Source organism: Xiphophorus maculatus, chromosome 22 (assembly GCF_002775205.1).
Source record: "Xiphophorus maculatus strain JP 163 A chromosome 22, X_maculatus-5.0-male, whole genome shotgun sequence".
Taxonomy (NCBI): domain Eukaryota; kingdom Metazoa; phylum Chordata; class Actinopteri; order Cyprinodontiformes; family Poeciliidae; genus Xiphophorus; species Xiphophorus maculatus.
In genome coordinates, this window is record NC_036464.1 from 26,893,269 (window position 1) to 26,919,145 (window position 25,877).

The 25,877-nt window shown below is 34.0% G+C and overlaps 2 protein-coding genes across 2 annotated transcripts in view; one reads left to right on the forward strand and one right to left on the reverse strand.

The window, feature by feature from the left end:
* Nucleotides 1-18,783, reverse strand: part of plekha3 (pleckstrin homology domain containing A3) — a 37,358-nt gene extending 18,575 nt beyond the window's left edge. Inside the window, exons 1-4 of the mRNA XM_023327610.1 lie at nucleotides 18,464-18,783; nucleotides 14,239-14,355; nucleotides 14,022-14,171; nucleotides 13,795-13,916 (exon numbers count right to left, since the gene is read on the reverse strand). Coding sequence (XP_023183378.1) covers nucleotides 13,795-13,916; nucleotides 14,022-14,171; nucleotides 14,239-14,355; nucleotides 18,464-18,518 — 444 coding nt within the window. The 5' untranslated portion in view covers nucleotides 18,519-18,783. The remainder of the gene's footprint in view (nucleotides 1-13,794; nucleotides 13,917-14,021; nucleotides 14,172-14,238; nucleotides 14,356-18,463) is intronic.
* Nucleotides 18,784-20,969: 2,186 nt separating this feature from the next.
* LOC102232326 (kelch-like protein 10) lies at nucleotides 20,970-25,629 on the forward strand. The gene is made up of 5 exons (XM_005815690.2): nucleotides 20,970-21,103; nucleotides 22,115-22,601; nucleotides 22,682-23,275; nucleotides 25,077-25,226; nucleotides 25,304-25,629. Exons 1-5 carry the CDS (start codon nucleotides 20,970-20,972, stop codon nucleotides 25,607-25,609), a joined length of 1,671 nt encoding a protein of 556 aa, XP_005815747.1. The 3' UTR covers nucleotides 25,610-25,629.
* The last annotated feature ends 248 nt before the right edge of the window (nucleotides 25,630-25,877 follow it).

Consider the following 25,877-nt stretch of genomic DNA (forward strand, 5'->3'; position numbering starts at 1 on the left):
TATGATATGACATGTTGGATATATGACATGTTGGATATGATATGACATGTTGCATATGATATGACATGTTGCATATGATATGACATGTTGGATATGATATGACATGTTGGATATGATATGACATGTTGCATATGATATGACATGTTGCATATGATATAACATGTTGCATATGATATGACATGTTGGATATGATATGACATGTTGGATATGATATGACATGTTGCATATGATATGACATGTTGCATATGATATGACATGTTGGATATGATATGACATGTTGCATATGATATGACATGTTGCATATGATATGACATGTTGGATATGATATGACATGTTGCATATGATATGACATGTTGCATATGATATGACATGTTGCATATGATATAACATGTTGCATATGATATGACATGTTGCATATGATATGACATGTTGGATATGATATGACAGGTTGGATATGATATGACATGTTGGATATGATATGACATGTTGGATATGATATGACATGTTGCATATGATATAACATGTTGCATATGATATAACATGTTGGATATGATATGACATGTTGCATATGATATGACATGTTGCATATGATATAACATGTTGCATATGATATAACATGTTGCATATGATATAACATGTTGCATATGATATAACATGTTGCATATGATATGACATGTTGGATATGATATGACATGTTGCATATGATATGACATGTTGCATATGATATAACATGTTGCATATGATATAACATGTTGCATATGATATGACATGTTGGATATGATATGACATGTTGCATATGATATGATATGTTGGATATGATATGACATGTTGGATATGATATGACATGTTGCATATGATATGACATGTTGCATATGATATGACATGTTGGATATGATATGACATGTTGCATATGATATGTCATGTTGCATATGATATAACATGTTGCATATGATATAACATGTTGCATATGATATGACATGTTGGATATGATATGACATGTTGCATATGATATAACATGTTGCATATGATATGACATGTTGGATATGATATGACATGTTGGATATGATATGACATGTTGGATATGATATGACATGTTGCATATGATATGACATGTTGGATATGATATGACATGTTGGATATGATATGACATGTTGGATATGATATGACATGTTGCATATGATATGACATGTTGCATATGATATAACATGTTGCATATGATATAACATGTTGGATATGATATGACATGTTGCATATGATATAACATGTTGCATATGATATAACATGTTGCATATGATATAACATGTTGCATATGATATAACATGTTGCATATGATATGACATGTTGCATATGATATAACATGTTGGATATGATATGACATGTTGCATATGATATAACATGTTGCATATGATATAACATGTTGCATATGATATAACATGTTGCATATGATATGACATGTTGCATATGATATGACATGTTGCATATGATATAACATGTTGCATATGATATAACATGTTGCATATGATATGACATGTTGGATATGATATGACATGTTGCATATGATATGACATGTTGGATATGATATGACATGTTGGATATGATATGACATGTTGCATATGATATGACATGTTGGATATGATATGACATGTTGGATATGATATGACATGTTGGATATGATATGACATGTTGGATATGATATGTTGGATATGATATGACATGTTGGATATGATATGACATGTTGGATATGATATGACATGTTGGATATGATATGACATGTTGGATATGATATGTTGGATATGATATGACATGTTGGATATGATATGACATGTTGGATATGATATGACATGTTGCATATGATATGACATGTTGGATATGATATGACATGTTGGATATGATATGACATGTTGGATATGATATGACATGTTGGATATGATATGACATGTTGGATATGATATGACATGTTGCATATGATATGACATGTTGCATATGATATAACATGTTGGATATGATATAACATGTTGGATATGATATGACATGTTGCATATGATATAACATGTTGCATATGATATAACATGTTGCATATGATATAACATGTTGCATATGATATGACATGTTGCATATGATATAACATGTTGGATATGATATGACATGTTGCATATGATATAACATGTTGCATATGATATAACATGTTGCATATGATATGACATGTTGGATATGATATGACATGTTGGATATGATATGACATGTTGCATATGATATGACATGTTGGATATGATATGACATGTTGGATATGATATGACATGTTGGATATGATATGACATGTTGCATATGATATGACATGTTGGATATGATATGACATGTTGGATATGATATAACATGTTGCATATGATATGACATGTTGGATATGATATGACATGTTGGATATGATATGACATGTTGCATATGATATAACATGTTGCATATGATATGACATGTTGGATATGATATGACATGTTGCATATGATATGACATGTTGGATATGATATGACATGTTGGATATGATATGACATGTTGGATATGATATAACATGCTGCATATGATATGACATGTTGGATATGATATGACATGTTGGATATGATATGACATGTTGGATATGATATGACATGTTGCATATGATATGACATGTTGCATATGATATAACATGTTGCATATGATATGACATGTTGCATATGATATGACATGTTGCATATGATAGAACATGTTGCATATGATATAACATGTTGCATATGATATGACATGTTGGATATGATATGACATGTTGGATATGATATGACATGTTGCATATGATATAACATGTTGCATATGATATAACATGTTGCATATGATATGACATGTTGGATATGATATGACATGTTGGATATGATATAACATGTTGCATATGATATGACATGTTGGATATGATATGACATGTTGCATATGATATAACATGTTGCATATGATATGACATGTTGGATATGATATGACATGTTGGATATGATATGACATGTTGGATATGATATGACATTGTTGGATATGATATGACATGTTGGATATGATATGACATGTTGCATATGATATGACATGTTGGATATGATATGACATGTTGGATATGATATGACATGTTGGATATGATATGACATGTTGCATATGATATGACATGTTGCATATGATATAACATGTTGCATATGATATAACATGTTGGATATGATATGACATGTTGCATATGATATAACATGTTGCATATGATATAACATGTTGCATATGATATAACATGTTGCATATGATATAACATGTTGCATATGATATGACATGTTGCATATGATATAACATGTTGGATATGATATGACATGTTGCATATGATATAACATGTTGCATATGATATAACATGTTGCATATGATATAACATGTTGCATATGATATGACATGTTGCATATGATATGACATGTTGCATATGATATAACATGTTGCATATGATATAACATGTTGCATATGATATGACATGTTGGATATGATATGACATGTTGCATATGATATGACATGTTGGATATGATATGACATGTTGGATATGATATGACATGTTGCATATGATATGACATGTTGGATATGATATGACATGTTGGATATGATATGACATGTTGGATATGATATGACATGTTGGATATGATATGTTGGATATGATATGACATGTTGGATATGATATGACATGTTGGATATGATATGACATGTTGGATATGATATGACATGTTGGATATGATATGTTGGATATGATATGACATGTTGGATATGATATGACATGTTGGATATGATATGACATGTTGGATATGATATGACATGTTGCATATGATATGACATGTTGGATATGATATGACATGTTGGATATGATATGACATGTTGCATATGATATGACATGTTGCATATGATATAACATGTTGGATATGATATGACATGTTGCATATGATATGACATGTTGCATATGATATAACATGTTGCATATGATATGACATGTTGGATATGATATAACATGTTGGATATGATATGACATGTTGCATATGATATGACATGTTGCATATGATATAACATGTTGCATATGATATAACATGTTGCATATGATATAACATGTTGCATATGATATGACATGTTGGATATGATATAACATGTTGGATATGATATGACATGTTGCATATGATATGACATGTTGCATATGATATAACATGTTGCATATGATATAACATGTTGCATATGATATAACATGTTGCATATGATATGACATGTTGCATATGATATGACATGTTGCATATGATATAACATGTTGCATATGATATGACATGTTGCATATGATATGACATGTTGCATATGATATGACATGTTGCATATGATATAACATGTTGCATATGATATAACATGTTGCATATGATATGACATGTTGCATATGATATGACATGTTGCATATGATATGACATGTTGCATATGATATGACATGTTGCATATGATATAACATGTTGCATATGATATAACATGTTGCATATGATATGACATGTTGCATATGATATGACATGTTGCATATGATATAACATGTTGCATATGATATAACATGTTGCATATGATATGACATGTTGGATATGATATGACATGTTGGATATGATATGACATGTTGCATATGATATGACATGTTGCATATGATATGACATGTTGGATATGATATGACATGTTGGATATGATATGACATGTTGGATATGATATGACATGTTGCATATGATATGACATGTTGCATATGATATGACATGTTGCATATGATATGACATGTTGGATATGATATGACATGTTGGATATGATATGACATGTTGCATATGATATGACATGTTGCATATGATATGACATGTTGGATATGATATGACATGTTGGATATGATATGACATGTTGCATATGATATGACATGTTGCATATGATATAACATGTTGCATATGATATGACATGTTGGATATGATATGACATGTTGGATATGATATGACATGTTGCATATGATATGACATGTTGCATATGATATGACATGTTGGATATGATATGACATGTTGCATATGATATGACATGTTGCATATGATATGACATGTTGGATATGATATGACATGTTGCATATGATATGACATGTTGCATATGATATGACATGTTGCATATGATATAACATGTTGCATATGATATGACATGTTGCATATGATATGACATGTTGGATATGATATGACAGGTTGGATATGATATGACATGTTGGATATGATATGACATGTTGGATATGATATGACATGTTGCATATGATATAACATGTTGCATATGATATAACATGTTGGATATGATATGACATGTTGCATATGATATGACATGTTGCATATGATATAACATGTTGCATATGATATAACATGTTGCATATGATATAACATGTTGCATATGATATAACATGTTGCATATGATATGACATGTTGGATATGATATGACATGTTGCATATGATATGACATGTTGCATATGATATAACATGTTGCATATGATATAACATGTTGCATATGATATGACATGTTGGATATGATATGACATGTTGCATATGATATGATATGTTGATATGATATGCCATGTTGGATATGATATGACATGTTGCATATGATATGACATGTTGCATATGATATGACATGTTGGATATGATATGACATGTTGCATATGATATGTCATGTTGCATATGATATAACATGTTGCATATGATATAACATGTTGCATATGATATGACATGTTGGATATGATATGACATGTTGCATATGATATAACATGTTGCATATGATATGACATGTTGGATATGATATGACATGTTGGATATGATATGACATGTTGGATATGATATGACATGTTGGATATGATATGACATGTTGGATATGATATGACATGTTGCATATGATATGACATGTTGGATATGATATGACATGTTGGATATGATATGACATGTTGGATATGATATGTTGATATGATACATGTTGGATATGATATACATGTTGTGTTGGATATGATATGACATGTTGGATATGATATGACATGTTGGATATGATATGATATGACATGGATATGATATGACATGTTGGATATGATATGACATGTTGGATATGATATGACATGTTGCATATGATATGACATGTTGGATATGATATGACATGTGGATATGATATGACATGTTGGATATGATATGACATGTTGGATATGATATGACATGTTGGCTTATGATATGACATGTTGAATATGATATGACATGTTGCATATGATATGACATGTTGGATATGATATAACATGTTGGATATGATATGACATGTTGCATATGATATAACATGTTGCATATGATATAACATGTTGCATATGATATAACATGTTGCATATGATATGACGTTGCATATGATATAACATGTTGATATGATATGACATGTTGCATATGATATAACATGTTGCATATGATATAACATGTTGCATATGATATGACATGTTGGATATGATATGACATGTTGGATATGATATGACATGTTGCATATGATATGACATGTTGGATATGATATGACATGTTGGATATGATATGACATGTTGGATATGATATGACATGTTGCATATGATATGACATGTTGGATATGATATGACATGTTGGATATGATATAACATGTTGCATATGATATGACATGTTGGATATGATATGACATGTTGGATATGATATGACATGTTGCATATGATATAACATGTTGCATATGATATGACATGTTGGATATGATATGACATGTTGCATATGATATGACATGTTGGATATGATATGACATGTTGGATATGATATGACATGTTGGATATGATATAACATGCTGCATATGATATGACATGTTGGATATGATATGACATGTTGGATATGATATGACATGTTGGATATGATATGACATGTTGCATATGATATGACATGTTGCATATGATATAACATGTTGCATATGATATGACATGTTGCATATGATATGACATGTTGCATATGATAGAACATGTTGCATATGATATAACATGTTGCATATGATATGACATGTTGGATATGATATGACATGTTGGATATGATATGACATGTTGCATATGATATAACATGTTGCATATGATATAACATGTTGCATATGATATGACATGTTGGATATGATATGACATGTTGGATATGATATAACATGTTGCATATGATATGACATGTTGGATATGATATGACATGTTGCATATGATATAACATGTTGCATATGATATGACATGTTGGATATGATATGACATGTTGGATATGATATGACATGTTGGATATGATATGACATGTTGGATATGATATGACATGTTGGATATGATATGACATGTTGCATATGATATGACATGTTGGATATGATATGACATGTTGGATATGATATGACATGTTGGATATGATATGACATGTTGCATATGATATGACATGTTGCATATGATATAACATGTTGCATATGATATAACATGTTGGATATGATATGACATGTTGCATATGATATAACATGTTGCATATGATATAACATGTTGCATATGATATAACATGTTGCATATGATATAACATGTTGCATATGATATGACATGTTGCATATGATATAACATGTTGGATATGATATGACATGTTGCATATGATATAACATGTTGCATATGATATAACATGTTGCATATGATATAACATGTTGCATATGATATGACATGTTGCATATGATATGACATGTTGCATATGATATAACATGTTGCATATGATATAACATGTTGCATATGATATGACATGTTGGATATGATATGACATGTTGCATATGATATGACATGTTGGATATGATATGACATGTTGGATATGATATGACATGTTGCATATGATATGACATGTTGGATATGATATGACATGTTGGATATGATATGACATGTTGGATATGATATGACATGTTGGATATGATATGTTGGATATGATATGACATGTTGGATATGATATGACATGTTGGATATGATATGACATGTTGGATATGATATGACATGTTGGATATGATATGACATGTTGGATATGATATGACATGTTGGATATGATATGACATGTTGGATATGATATGATGTTGGATATGATATGACATGTTGGATATGATATGACATGTTGGATATGATATGACATGTTGCATATGATATGACATGTTGGATATGATATGACATGTTGGATATGATATGACATGTTGGATATGATATGAATGTGATATGATATGACATGTTGGATATGATATGACATGTTGCATATGATATGACATGTTGCATATGATATGACATGTTGCATATGATATGACATGTTGCATATGATATGACATGTTGCATATGATATGACATGTTGCATATGATATGACATGTTGGATATGATATAACATGTTGGATATGATATGACATGTTGCATATGATATGACATGTTGCATATGATATAACATGTTGCATATGATATAACATGTTGCATATGATATAACATGTTGCATATGATATGACATGTTGCATATGATATGACATGTTGCATATGATATAACATGTTGCATATGATATGACATGTTGCATATGATATGACATGTTGCATATGATATGACATGTTGCATATGATATAACATGTTGCATATGATATAACATGTTGCATATGATATGACATGTTGCATATGATATGACATGTTGCATATGATATGACATGTTGCATATGATATGACATGTTGCATATGATATAACATGTTGCATATGATATGACATGTTGCATATGATATGACATGTTGCATATGATATAACATGTTGCATATGATATAACATGTTGCATATGATATGACATGTTGGATATGATATGACATGTTGGATATGATATGACATGTTGCATATGATATGACATGTTGCATATGATATGACATGTTGGATATGATATGACATGTTGGATATGATATGACATGTTGGATATGATATGACATGTTGCATATGATATGACATGTTGCATATGATATGACATGTTGCATATGATATGACATGTTGGATATGATATGACATGTTGGATATGATATGACATGTTGCATATGATATGACATGTTGCATATGATATGACATGTTGGATATGATATGACATGTTGGATATGATATGACATGTTGCATATGATATGACATGTTGCATATGATATGACATGTTGCATATGATATGACATGTTGGATATGATATGACATGTTGGATATGATATGACATGTTGCATATGATATGACATGTTGCATATGATATGACATGTTGGATATGATATGACATGTTGCATATGATATGACATGTTGCATATGATATGACATGTTGGATATGATATGACATGTTGCATATGATATGACATGTTGCATATGATATGACATGTTGCATATGATATAACATGTTGCATATGATATGACATGTTGCATATGATATGACATGTTGGATATGATATGACAGGTTGGATATGATATGACATGTTGGATATGATATGACATGTTGGATATGATATGACATGTTGCATATGATATGACATGTTGCATATGATATAACATGTTGGATATGATATGACATGTTGCATATGATATGACATGTTGCATATGATATAACATGTTGCATATGATATAACATGTTGCATATGATATAACATGTTGCATATGATATAACATGTTGGATATGATATGACATGTTGCATATGATATGACATGTTGCATATGATATAACATGTTGCATATGATATAACATGTTGCATATGATATGACATGTTGGATATGATATGACATGTTGCATATGATATGATATGTTGGATATGATATGACATGTTGGATATGATATGACATGTTGCATATGATATGACATGTTGCATATTATATGACATGTTGGATATGATATGACATGTTGCATATGATATGTCATGTTGCATATGATATAACATGTTGCATATGATATAACATGTTGCATATGATATGACATGTTGGATATGATATGACATGTTGCATATGATATAACATGTTGCATATGATATGACATGTTGGATATGATATGACATGTTGGATATGATATGACATGTTGGATATGATATGACATGTTGGATATGATATGACATGTTGGATATGATATGACATGTTGCATATGATATGACATGTTGGATATGATATGACATGTTGGATATGATATGACATGTTGGATATGATATGACATGTTGCATATGATATGACATGTTGCATATGATATAACATGTTGCATATGATATAACATGTTGGATATGATATGACATGTTGCATATGATATGACATGTTGCATATGATATAACATGTTGCATATGATATAACATGTTGCATATGATATAACATGTTGCATATGATATGACATGTTGCATATGATATAACATGTTGGATATGATATGACATGTTGCATATGATATAACATGTTGCATATGATATAACATGTTGCATATGATATAACATGTTGCATATGATATGACATGTTGCATATGATATGACATGTTGCATATGATATAACATGTTGCATATGATATAACTGTTGCATATGATATGACATGTTGGATATGATATGACATGTTGCATATGATATGACATGTTGGATATGATATGACATGTTGGATATGATATGACATGTTGCATATGATATGACATGTTGGATATGATATGACATGTTGGATATGATATGACATGTTGGATATGATATGACATGTTGGATATGATATGTTGGATATGATATGACATGTTGGATATGATATGACATGTTGGATATGATATGACATGTTGGATATGATATGACATGTTGGATATGATATGTTGGATATGATATGACATGTTGGATATGATATGACATGTTGGATATGATATGACATGTTGGATATGATATGACATGTTGCATATGATATGACATGTTGGATATGATATGACATGTTGGATATGATATGACATGTTGGATATGATATGACATGTTGGATATGATATGACATGTTGGATATGATATGACATGTTGCATATGATATGACATGTTGCATATGATATAACATGTTGGATATGATATAACATGTTGGATATGATATGACATGTTGCATATGATATAACATGTTGCATATGATATAACATGTTGCATATGATATAACATGTTGCATATGATATGACATGTTGCATATGATATAACATGTTGGATATGATATGACATGTTGCATATGATATAACATGTTGCATATGATATAACATGTTGCATATGATATGACATGTTGGATATGATATGACATGTTGGATATGATATGACATGTTGCATATGATATGACATGTTGGATATGATATGACATGTTGGATATGATATGACATGTTGGATATGATATGACATGTTGCATATGATATGACATGTTGGATATGATATGACATGTTGGATATGATATAACATGTTGCATATGATATGACATGTTGGATATGATATGACATGTTGGATATGATATGACATGTTGCATATGATATAACATGTTGCATATGATATGACATGTTGGATATGATATAACATGCTGCATATGATATGACATGTTGGATATGATATGACATGTTGCATATGATATGACATGTTGGATATGATATGACATGTTGCATATGATATGACATGTTGGATATGATATGACATGTTGCATATGATATGACATGTTGCATATGATATAACATGTTGCATATGATATGACATGTTGCATATGATATGACATGTTGCATATGATAGAACATGTTGCATATGATAGAACATGTTGCATATGATATGACATGTTGGATATGATATAACATGCTGCATATGATATGACATGTTGGATATGATATGACATGTTGCATATGATATGACATGTTGGATATGATATGACATGTTGCATATGATATGACATGTTGCATATGATATAACATGTTGCATATGATATGACATGTTGCATATGATATGACATGTTGCATATGATAGAACATGTTGCATATGATATAACATGTTGCATATGATATGACATGTTGGATATGATATGACATGTTGGATATGATATGACATGTTGCATATGATATAACATGTTGCATATGATATAACATGTTGGATATGATATAACATGTTGCATATGATATAACATGTTGCATATGATATGACATGTTGCATATGATATGACATGTTGGATATGATATGACATGTTGCATATGATATAACATATTGCATATGATATAACATGTTGCATATGATATAACATGTTGCATATGATATGACATGTTGGATATGATATGACATGTTGGATATGATATGACATGTTGCATATGATATGACATGTTGGATATGATATGACATGTTGGATATGATATGACATGTTGGATATGGTATGACATGTTGGATATGGTATGACATGTTGGATATGATATGACATGTTGGATATGATATGACATGTTGCATATGATATAACATGTTGGATATGATATAACATGTTGCATATGATATAACATGTTGCATATGATATGACATGTTGCATATGATATAACATGTTGCATATGATATAACATGTTGCATATGATATGACATGTTGGATATGATATGACATGTTGGATATGATATGACATGTTGCATATGATATGACATGTTGCATATGATATAACATGTTGCATATGATATGACATGTTGGATATGATATGACATGTTGGATATGGTATGACATGTTGCATATGATATGACATGTTGGATATGATATGACATGTTGGATATGATATGGCATGTTGCATATGATATGACATGTTGGATATGATATGACATGTTGGATATGGTATGACATGTTGCATATGATATGACATGTTGGATATGATATGACATGTTGGATATGATATGACATGTTGCATATGATATGACATGTTGGATATGATATGACATGTTGCATATGATATAACATGTTGCATATGATATGACATGTTGCATATGATATAACATGTTGCATATGATATAACATGTTGCATATGATATGACATGTTGCATATGATATAACATGTTGCATATGATATGACATGTTGGATATGATATGACATGTTGCATATAATATGACATGTTGGATATGATATAACATGTTGCATATGATATGACATGTTGGATATGATATAACATGTTGCATATGATATAACATGTTGCATATGATATAACATGTTGGATATGATATAACATGTTGCATATGATATAACATGTTGCATATGATATAACATGTTGCATATGATATGACATGTTGGATATGATATGACATGTTGCATATGATATGACATGTTGGATATGATATAACATGTTGGATAGGCCCATCACAATAATTGTCCCAGAAGTAATTGTGATAAACAATAATATTGTTGCTTTGAGGCCATTTTCAAGTAACACACAGTAATGGCATAATAATGCAAGAACACATTTTGAAAGGTGAATAAACTTTCATTTCTAAAGAACATTTAACATAATTTAGTTGAGACCAAAGCACCAGACTGAAGACTTATCATCCAGTTTTTGGTAAAAAGAGAGAAAAAACAATCTTGTAAGTAGAAATAATCTATCTGGTTTTAATTTATCATGCGATTCATTGATTTATTGTGACAAGTTTAATGCCAAGTATAATTTCTTTATTTTGAGGACAAAGATTCCAAATGTCTATTTTCCTCTCTATAACTAGCTTGCGGTCATTTCTGACCTTCGTTTAGGCCGGTTTAAACCATACAGGTTGGTTTTTTCTTACCTCTGAAGTGGGCGGGGCTTCTGTGTCTGCATTGTGCTGTGATTGGATCGTTTGGACTTGCTGGACAAGGAGGTCACAATACAGACGAAGTTCAGACATTTTGGTTTTCAGACAGTCTGAACCTGATAACACACACACACACACACACACACACACAGCGATCAGATAAGTTTGTTTACAATAACAAAGCTTTATTGATCAAGTTAACTGATTACATCACAAAGCACCTCTGTGTTTATGGCTTTCCAAAGTTCCAGCTTTGGAGGATCCCAACGCCACCAGCCACCTCTGCCTCTCTGCGGCGTTAACGGCTCGCACGTAGAAATGCTGCTCACCAGGAATGATCAGCTCCAGGCGAGTCGAGTCTGTGGGATGGACTGAAACACAACGTGTGGTTGGATACCTTTACCTTCACAGTGACGAGACCAGGCCAGGTAGACCAACCTTTAATGTCACACACGGACATCTTGATGGATCCCTTGCTGCCTTTTGCGACGTCATCCTCGCTGTCGTAATACGAGATTACGCCGTCTTCCAGGATGAACCAGCGCGGCTGCCAGCCTGCAGACACAAAACACACACTCATCCCACGAGATTTCTGGAAAACGCTGACAGAACTTCAAAACATTAATGTCATCGAATTCATCAGACTAAACAGAGGCACATGACAGGACGGTTTCTAGGCCCGTCACTAAAACAAATTTAATGGACGATAAATTGACCACAACTTATTGCAATACATGATGATGTCATTTTGAGACCATTTTTAAACATCCAAAATAAACAAACAAAACAACAATTTAAGTGGATGATTTCATTTCTCAAAATGTCAATGTTTCAGTCATATTACAGGGCAGCATCTCTTTAACAACTGTTCGCCAAATGGAAACTACTGAGTTGATTTTAACTTCTGATGTGATTCATTGATTTATAGATTATTGCGACAGGCTTAGCCGTGTCTTAGATTCCTCTACAAAACTCTCCGTCTTTTGCAAACAAAAAACGTAGGTTAATTTTGAAGGCAAAAATTATTCCAATAAAAAATATTGTTGTTTTGATTAATTAACTAATATAAAGATAATAGCATAATAATGCAAGCTTGCCCTGTCAAAGATTGATAAACTTTAATTTTGTACACAACACTCCACACAGAAACTGGAAGACATTTTAAATATCCAAAATAAAACACAACAACAAATAAGAGTTAATAAAACAGATAGTAAAAACCACATACAACTGGAAACATAAATAAAGTGGATTATGATGTCTCTGAAAACAAAGTTGCTTTTCAAAAATATTGAGCTTATTTTAATTTATCATGCGATTAATTGATTAAGTGCTTATTGCGAAGGGCTTATCTGGAAGTTGTGTAAATAAAAGAGAAATTTAGCCTTTTGCAGCCGCTGTCATGTTGGATTTCTCCTTCTGCAGCTAATTTGGTATTAACAATCTGGCTTTGGAGCCAGAGTTCATGGAAAATCGGCTAGAGGCCGAAAGTATCTGGTCAAGGATCAGCTTCTCTATTATTTTAATATTGCAGAAACTCTACATAAATGTCTTTGTTTCAGATACTTCCTGTAATCCTGAACAATCCGACCCAACATAAAACCCTGATTAAACAGAGGAGGATTTACAGTAAAAAAACAAAACATTGCATATACATATACAGGAACGGTACAGGGATCAGTAGCAGATTAGTTTTAAAGAAAAAAAAAATCCACCTGATCTTGTAAACCCTGACAATCTGCCATTGCCATAGATCAATGGAAGAAGAAGAAGCTTATCTGAAAAAGATTGTATTATAACCAAACTGCTTATTCTAGATGACAGAAAATCAGGAAAATTCCCAAATGGGTGCATGGATGTTAAATTTCTCCCATAGTCATAACAACTCTCTGAATTGGAGATCTGGAATCTGTGTTAGAAAACACAGCGTCCTGTAGAATGGACTCTGAACCTTTTCACATTTTGGCCTCTTGCCACCACAAGCTTGGCTGGATTTTAACTATTTTACAACATACAACCCAACATACAACAGCATGGTCCAGTCAAAGTTCTGACCAACATCTGGTTGGAAATTTTGTAGCAAGATCTTCACTAATGTTCTCCAATCACTGTGGCTGATATCAGTGACCGTTCACATTTTCCAAAGAAAAGCAACTAGAGACAAACCATAACAAACTCACAGCTGGAATGAAAACAAAATGTGACTCTACAAAGCATTGACTCAGCAGTAGCACACCACACCTTTCAGATTTTTATCTCTATTAAAATGTAACAATGCCACAATGTTCATTCACTTGACAACTGTGCTCTTTAGTCTACCATATAAAATCACCCAAATTACATTGAAGTTTATGGATTTAATATAGCAAAATGTGCAAAAGTTCAAGTGGTATGAATCCTTACAAAGGGGCAAAAATAAACCTCAGTCAATAGTTTTTACAGACAGATTTACACCTGCTTCGGTGTCTGGAACTGATATGATTTTGCTCATATTTGCTCAACATTACCATTTGTTTTTTCAGTGCAGCTTCAGTCTTTTCAGCTTTAAGCCCTTATTATGTAAAAGCTGTTATTCAAACCTCACTAAGCCGGTGACAAGCTATACAAATACTATAGCATACACATTCTATCTGTTAGCAACAGATAGAATGTTGCTAACATTCTATCTGTGGACAAATTGTGAACTGTTATCCTCAAGGGAAATGACTTTTCCACTTGAAGGAAAATCTTCCACCTTGTCTTCTCTGACATGATTAGCACCATTACCTTCATCAATATAACAAAAGCAACACATCTTCAGCACTTCGACATTGTTGTCTGTGTTTCTCTCAGAATCACCAAGTTGTCACATGAGTAAGAATTTGAAAGTATAAAGCAATAACGAAAAATCAACAAATCACAACACTTACAGAATTTCCAGATGACAGAGTTCCAGCTGTTCCCTGGGCCAGAATGCTGAGCATGTTGAAGATGTTTACTTGCTGCAGCACACTGGCTTTCACACAACCTGACAAGCTGCTGACAACTTACTGCTTTAGCTAACTTTTCTTTTTTTGTAGCATCAAAAACAACAACAAAAACTTCAGAAACCTACAGCTAATCATGTCCTGTGGATCAGTGTGTGGAAACACGGTCTGATTATCCACCATTATTATTAATAGATAAGTTATGCTGCCATCATAAAGGTTAAATACTGAACTCCTCACATCCCCGTCCTGGGATCAGTCTTTGTTTCCTGAAACAGAATAGGACTCTGTAGCTATCCGCTGCTGTTTGTGTTTCTATCAAAAACAGATTTGGTTCACCAAGAATCACATCTGTGTTTTACATTTGCAACCCTAGTTACTTTTTAGAATAAGATTTGACATAAAAACAAAGTAACATTTGGTGAATTTAAGTGTTTATAAAAATGTTTGAATTCTCTACAATCTATATTAAGCATATTAAGAAACACCTTCAAATAAACACTTAATATGTGGTAAAGATGCAGAATTATTCATTATTTACTCTGAATTGTCACTATTCTATGTAGATAAACAAAAAATTTGACTTCATAAATAAACAACCATTTATCACAAACCCTGACTTGTTTTCATTTACTTTTTCCCTTCTGAAACCGATATTGCAGGTCTGAGTATTGGCCGATACTGATACTGATCCGATACAATACCAGCATGAATCATACATACTTCTAAAACTTATTCTGTAGTGTGGCACTCTAGAAAACGACCTGATCAAGTGATATTAATCTGAGGTTTTAGATGCAGGCCGACGTAATAGATAGAAAGTCATTTTTGACTGATATCGGACTAATTTCCAATATCAATACAGAATCAGGACACTACTGCTATATACCTCCAACATGTCCTGTCATTTATAGCACAGGTTCATTCAGGAACACACTTAAATTCCGTTAATGTGATTAGAATAAATATTTGTTATTTTATCTTATTTCAGTTATTAGGTAACTGCATTGACTGAATAGTACAAGAACTTTATATGGGTGAACAGAAATAAACTGTTACAGGAACAATTAACAAAACCCAATGAACGTTAAATATTAGAAAATATTTATTAAGCAACTAAATAAAGATAGTTGTTTAAATATTATTTTAAACCGTAGTGACTAAATTGTATTAAAATAGCATGAGCAATTATCACGAACTATTTCTGTTTCATGTAAACTTCAAGTCCTTCCAACTGTTAGCTGTTTATTTTTTTATTAATATTTCTCAACTACACAGTTAGTGTGGCTAAAAAGACAAAAAGATTTGACAGAAATTTTTTATTTTTTACTTAAATATTTAGAGCCACACAAAAATGTGAAAAATCTAGATTTATTATGCAGCAATACTAAATGAACTGTACAACTTTATGTAGGTAGATAGAAACTGTTTACCTGTAATTTTTACGTACATTATTTTAACATTTACGCTTATATGCATTGCTAAATTTTTCTAAATATCTCCATATTTATTCATTCGAGGTTATATTGTTTATATTATGTGTTTCTGCATCACTTAAAGAGGTATGCATTAATGTTAGCTACTTAAGAGTTTGAAAGAAAATTTGTAACGCAATTAACATTAGCAAAAGAATAAAATAAAATAAAAATGGCTTGAAATCAAATTACATTAAAAAACATATTAGCCAGAGTCCTTACCTGTCATGTAATTAGTCCACTTGTATAAAATGCCCTCCATGACTTCTCCAAACATCGGGTTACAGAAGGTGGATGTTAGCTGGGAGCTAAAGCTGCTAGCTGGCTAATGGTCAGTGACTCGTTAGCAAACAGCGGCCATTCTCAGCTGCTGCTCTCCTCAGCATGAAAGAGAGGCTTCCTGAAATCTGCCGATTGTTCGCCGGAGAAAATTAAGCCGAGGAGGTCAGCCTGTGCGGAGCTGCTCATCGTCTCTCAGCGGGGAGTCAGCTGATAGAGAAAAGTGTCAACAAAACAGCAGATTATGTACGGGAAGCTGCGAGGGACAATTGTGCTTTCTAACCCTGAGGAATGGGTTAAAAACATACAAGGAACAAGCAATTCATTAACAAAGCACAAGCAAACTATACACTCAGTGTTACCTTTTTTATAATGAAAGACATTTATTTAGGAAAGCACTTTGACCTTAAATCACTTTGAAGTGATTTAGACTTAGACTTATTTTATTGTCATTGCACAAAGACACAAGTAAAACTGGCAAGAAAATGTCATCGCTTGGCTACCAGAGCACACACACGTGTGCCTATAATTACATAATATACAAAAAATAATATATTGCTAAATATATATATAACCTAGCATTTTCAAGCAGTCTCAGTCAGTCAGTCTTAGTGATGGGACTGTTGAGAAATCTGATGGCCAGTGGGAGACAGCTATTTCTGAGTCTGGCTGTTCTGCAGTGGATGCTATGGAATCTTCTGCCAGACGCCAACTGGATGAACAGACCATGGAGAGGATGGGTGGAGTCAGAGAGGATCTGGTTTGCTGTGCCTAAGCAGCGTCTGTGTGCAATGTTCTTTATAGAGGGGAGTGGATTCCCAGTGATCCTCTCCGCTGTCTTCACCACTCTTCACAGAGACTTCCAGTTTGAGGCCTTGCAGCTCCCAAGACCAGGTGGAGGTAGTGCTGGTCAGCAGGCTCTCAATGGCTCCTCTGTAGAAGATGGAGAGGATGGGAGGGTGGGAGGGAAGCCTTTCTCAAGTGCAGACATTACTGTGCCTTTTTCACCAGGAATGTGACATGAGGTGCTCAGTCAAGGTTGTCTGTAATGTGAACCCTAGGAACTCAGTGCTGCTGATGATCTCCAGTGCTGTTGCTGATGAGTGGTGTGTCGCTGGGTTGAGACCTCCTGAAATTGACAATGATCTCTTTTGTCTTATCAACGTTCAGGAGCAGGTTGTTTATTTAACTTCTAAAGCTCTCTATGTATTTTTTCAGACATTCTGTTGTAGATATATTATGTCTGTGATGGTATGCTGTATGTGATTATCCGAACATGGAATTTTAACATTTGATATGTTAACTATCTTTTGAGATTTTAAAATGTATCTGAGCATAGGCACATTTTTTCCATGACTTTACTGATAATCATAGGAATGTAATTATTCCCTCTTCTGTGTGGATCTACTCTGAGTCCTTTAACATTTACAAACATGAAAGAGTTCTAATTAACCCCATCTAACAACAGAACCATTAGTACATTTTGAAGGCCTCACTCTTTATTACTCACTTTGTTTACCAAAATAAATATTAAATACTATTTCTACCTCTGACTCCTGATATATTTTCAAACACAAACATATTAAGGTTTGTGGGACTTTTCAATAATATCGGTCTTACTTACATATAAGGTCACATTTAACAAAATAAAGTTTTGTTGTAAATTCATTTATTTTTTCAAATATAGTCATGTAAAAAAAGTGTTGATGTCTAATCTTGTTTTTATTTATCTCTGGAACAGAAAGGTATTTATGACAGTGTTATATCAGTCTTATGCACACCCATTCAAATAAAGTGTTACCAACTAACTAGACTGAAGAAACATAATTAAACTAGGGGAGCAAACAATAACTTTAAACAAGAACTGAACATAATTAGAAACATTAAGAACTGAACTGAAGGAAACCAGCAACAGGACAGATTTAATCAAACTGAGAAACACAAAATATTAACAATACTACAACTAAGAAAGGACTAAACAGAAGTAAAACAAAAACATAGCTAATCTAAATAAAATAGGAACTGAGAAACACAAAAACAAACAAACCCCAATCAAAAAGAGTTCTAATTTTTACACAGTATATTTTCATCCATCCATCTTCTTACACCCTTGTCCCCAGTGGGGTCAGGAGGGGAGCTGGTGCCTATTTCCAGAGACATTTCGGGCGAGAGGTGGGGTCACCCTGGACAGGTCGCCAGTCTGTCACAGAGAGTATATTTTATTCACTTCAATATACAAAGCTATGTTGATGATTGAAACAGTTTCTATAGAAAATATCATTTAAAAAGATACAACCCAGAGGTTCTGTTAAGAATCAAATAGAAGAGTCATTCTTTATATAAAAACAGATCAAACTTGAAGCTGAAAAAAGCCCGTAGCAACTTTAACTTACTATTTTTAACAAGACTACATTTTCATTCTTTAGAATTAATTCAAGGCTTTAGAAAAATGAGCACTGCTTCTAATAACGTGTGGAAGGAGATGTTTCTGGAGGAAACACTGTGCGATGCTGTGATCAGAGTCAGAGATGCAGAGTTTAAAGTTCACAGGTTCGTTCTCTGCAATCCCAGTGCCTTCTTCAGGTAAATCATTATATCTTAGCTATTTTCTCTTTAATTCCTATGGCATATTGGAAAAGGGTTATGAGGTTTGACAGGCACTAAATTGTGCTTTTGACATCTTTTGGGGAAGAAAAATTTGTCAGGTTAAAAATATACCACAGGCCTTGCATTTCATAAAAGCTCCTTAAATTGTTCTACTGAAGCTGCATTAAGATTGATTGATACAGCTCTGTTACTCTGGAGTTATTAAAAGAAGTTGTTTCTGATCCATCTTATGTAATCAAATTCAAAAATACTTAATTGATCCAGAAAACAATTCATGAGATTCAGTAATCATATCACACATATGCAATCATATCATTCTGTTCAAATCATTTACCTGCCTATTAAGTCGTTGACTCAGTACTAATCTCTCATTTTCTTTATTTTTTACATCTGTAACCAGACTTATTCAGGTTCCATCTGTTTAGTTAGAATGTCAATAAATGCATGTTTCTATGGTGATGGGTGCAGTGACACTCCAGTAGCTTAGCTCACATCAGGCATCAGGTTTTGATATAAATGAAGGAAATCTAACATTCAGAAAGATAAAAAGGCAAAGTTAGTCAAAGTTACCCTAAGTTTCTGTAGCCATTAAAGTTTATTTGAAGGTGAAGAAACGGTACAGTAACTTGCATAAGTATTCCTTCTCATTCAATAACAGCATGTCATGTTACAGACCAACACAAAGTTGTGTAATTGTGAAATTTAAGAATTATACATGGCTTTCAAGCTTTTCAAATGACTAAGATGGAAAGAGCGAAGGGGTCTTCTATAAAGCCCCCTTTACTCTTGTACTCTTAAATAAAATCCATTCCAACCAATAGAAGTGATCTAATTAGCAAATAGGGTCCACCTGTGTGTATTTAATCTCTGTAGAAATCTAACTATTCCATGAAGGAATGGGCAAAAAGGTTCAAACAATTTGTAAGTGCTGTACTTCACTGCTTTAGTGGCTTGATATATGTTTCTTAAACCTCCGATCTCCCACAGAGACCTTTTCCTCAGTGAGCAATCATCTGGGCAGCAAGTCTACAGCTTCCCCGACCTGTCACGAAATATCATGGAGCTCATACTTGAGTATGCCTACACCTCCTCTGTTGTGGTGACGGAGGACAATGTGGTAGAACTGTTGGCTGCAGCAGACCGCTTTGCTGTCCCTGGCATCCTTCAGGCCTGTTGTGACTTCCTGCAGCAAACACTCTGCCCTAAAAACTGCATCAAGACCTGGAAGCTAGCCGATCACTACAAGATTCTTGACCTGAAGGAAGTGGCCTACTTCTACATCCTGCAACACTTTGAGGAGGTGGTGGAGTTCTGTGCTGACTTCCAGCAGCTCCCTGTTGAGGAGCTAGTGGAACTCATAGGGAAGGATGAGCTGAATGTGAGAAAGGAGACTTTTGTGTTTGAGGCCATCCTCCGCTGGGTCAAGTTTGCTCCTGAGGATCGTAGGGGATACATGGGGACACTTTTCACTCATGTAAGTGAATGTTGGGATCTCCCCAAACTGTAGATATGTAATTGCTAGTGTCTACATAAAAATCTCTTGTCTTTATCCAGGTTCGGCTGCTCCTAATACCCATTGATTACTTAGTCGAAACTATGTGCAAAGATAATCTGGTTAGAAACAATTTACAATGTGTAAACATGGTAATCAGTGCGATGAAGGTCCTCCATGGGTCCAGCTTGGAGATGTCCCTTACCTCCACCCGTCTACCTTCTCATGTGCTGCTGGCCATTGGGGGCTTTGAAGACAATTATCCTTCTGACAAAATTGACATGTACAATGTTCGAAAAGACTGCTGGAAGACAGTGTACAAAAATCCGGCACCATTCCCAGAATTCAGCGGCTGTGTTTACCTCAAAGGAAACATCTACTGTGTCGGAGGGTGCCACGCTGATCACTACTTGAGCAGCGTCATAAGGTTCAATCTCGCTACCCAAACTTGGAAAGAAGTGGGGACGATGCACAAAGCTCGATGCTATGTCAGTGTAGTGGTGCTCAACGACCAGATCTATGCAATGGGAGGCTGCAACAAGTATGACACCTTCAAAACTGCAGAAAGGTTTAACCCTGACACCAATCAGTGGACCCTGATCGCACCGATGCATGAACACAGAGCCGATGCTGGGTCTGCAACACTTCACGGGAAGGTAAGTGGATTAAGTGTTCTTAGACCAGTTTTGAGCTTCTGTGGTTCTGAAAGGTCTTTTTAACTAACGAGTCGTCGAATCCTGAACATTGACCTTAACTGAGTCAGATGTTGTTTTGGTTTATACAGTCATCTCCTGGACAAGTCTTCAATGCACTCTTGGGATAATTGTTTGGCTGGACAGAGAAGGTTCACCACTGCTTCATGTTGTCTCCATTTGTACATAGTGGCTCTCACTGTGGTTCACTGGGACCCCAAAGTCTTAGAAATGGATTTCTAACTTTTTTCAGACAGAAATATTTCAGTGACTTCGTTTCTCATCTGTTTATCAGGGCCCGGTGTTTTACTTGTTGAGAACTGGTGGCTTTCCTCAGGTTCTGTTCAAGTCATTTCTTAATTCTCAGAATCTGGTAGTGCACTTCTTTTTGTATTTACTCAGATTATCTTTGTATAATGTTGAATATCAGAAGAAATCTAAGTTGGGTGAATACTTTTTCACTGAACTTTACCTCGGAGGTTGGAACTCTGTTAATTTCCAGATATTGGTGTGTTCCTTCTGTATGAAGAAGTTGTAATTTTGAGAACTAAACGGAAACAAATCAAATGTATGGCAAATATGTATCGAATATATGGCGAATTTGGAATTCCAACTTGGAAAGTCTCAACCCTACCTTCTAATTCAGCATGGATACAACAGATAAAAAAAATCCTATCCTGGACAGCTTGCCAGTCCATCGCAAGGCAATACAGAGACACACAGGACAAACAACCATGCACACATTCACACCTATGAACAATTCAGAAAAAGGTACCTTTACCTTGACTGGTAGGTCCAAAAGCAGGATCTAGCAGTCATGCTTTTGGAGTGTGGGAGAAAGCCAAAGTACCTGGAGAGAACTCATGCATGCACAGGTAGAACATGCAAACTCCTTGCAGAAAGACCGGACCTTCTTGTTGCAAAGCAACAGTGTACCAACTGTGCAGCCCCCTTCTGAAAATCTATATAAAATAAAATCAGTCCTGTTGAGTTTGCATGTTCCTTTGTGCATGAGTGGTTTCTTTCCAGGTACTTTGGATTTCTCTCACAATCCAAAAGCCTGACAGTTAGGTGAATTGGTCTCTCTAAATTGTTCATAGCTGCGTGTGCGTGATTGTTTGTCCTGTGTCTTTGCGATGGATGGTCCTGTCCAAGTTGTACACTGCGTCTTGGCCATTGAGGTACGCATCAGCCCTCCCCCCACAACCCTGCAATAATGAGCAGGTTTAGGCAATGGATTTCTATTCTGGACTTAATGCACAGAGAAAATTCCCATTATGCCAAGCTGAGAGTCACTGAGCTCCTTATAGGCAACTCATTTTTTCACAAAAGTTTGTAGAAGCAGTTTTAATGCCCGCATGCTGGATATATCCACCAGAGCTTAAGGAAAAGATAGCAACATGAATTCAGTGAGTTAGAGGGATGAATCTATAGTTTTAGCAATTTAGTATTTAGTGTTTGTTCCGGCCTGTTTGTTCTACCTGTGCATGCATGAGTTCTCTCCAGGTACTCTGGCTTTTTCCCAGTCTTTACCTTGACCTACAAAAGTCAAAGTAAAGGTACTTTTTTTATTAATTGTTCATAGGTGTGAATGTGTGCATGGTTGTTTGTCCTGTGTGTCCCTGTATTTGTGCTTCTACCTCTATTAAAAATAAAGTCCAGCAAAAGTATAATTACTTTTGCGTCTGACATGATCAAATTATAGAAATGGTACTAATGTAGGTATCGTCAAGAATGATTCCTGTTCTCCCTTATCAATTCTCAGGTGTACATATGCGGTGGATTTTTAATGGATGACGCATTATCTTCTTGCGAGTGCTACAACCCCAACACCAATCAGTGGACGCTTATCACACACATGGAAACCGCTCGAACGGCAGCAGGTGTCATTGCCTACAAAGACCAGCTCTATGTGGTAAAGAGAGATAAAGAAACTTGTTCATGACTTGAGCTTGGCTGTAATCCTACTCTAAATTCCAGTCTTTCTTCCAGCTTGGTGGCTACGACGGTAGAAGGCACGTATCAGAGGTTGTTACTTATGACCCCTTGACCAAATGTTGGTGCATGCTGGACCCCATGATTCACCCCCGTAGCAACTTTGGGACTGTGTTGTTAGAGGACCAAGTTTATGTAGTGGGAGGTTTCACAGACGATAATGACCAGTTGTGCGCTAAAGTGGAGCGCTATGATGGAAATACTAAGACATGGCAAGTTGTCCGGGATCTGGATTCTCCTCGTGGTGCCGTCAACTGCTGCGTGGTGGAGCGAATCCCCCATGCTGCTGCCTTTGTATCCTAAACACCAACTTATACATGTCAATAAATGCATTGATTTTATATCTTAGATACATTTTTGTTTACCAGGAAAATGAGAAGATTGCTATAATAACTCCTTCAGAATGACTTACATACTGGTTGGTTATGTTTTTACTTTACATGCAATAGTTTCTGTTCTGGCACAGATATGGTTCACCTTGAAGCAGAAACCGACTCATTTTGATAGCTTTCTGATTACCTGTCTGATTAATCTTGATCATTTGAACTTGTGATCAACGTTTTTTTTTCTA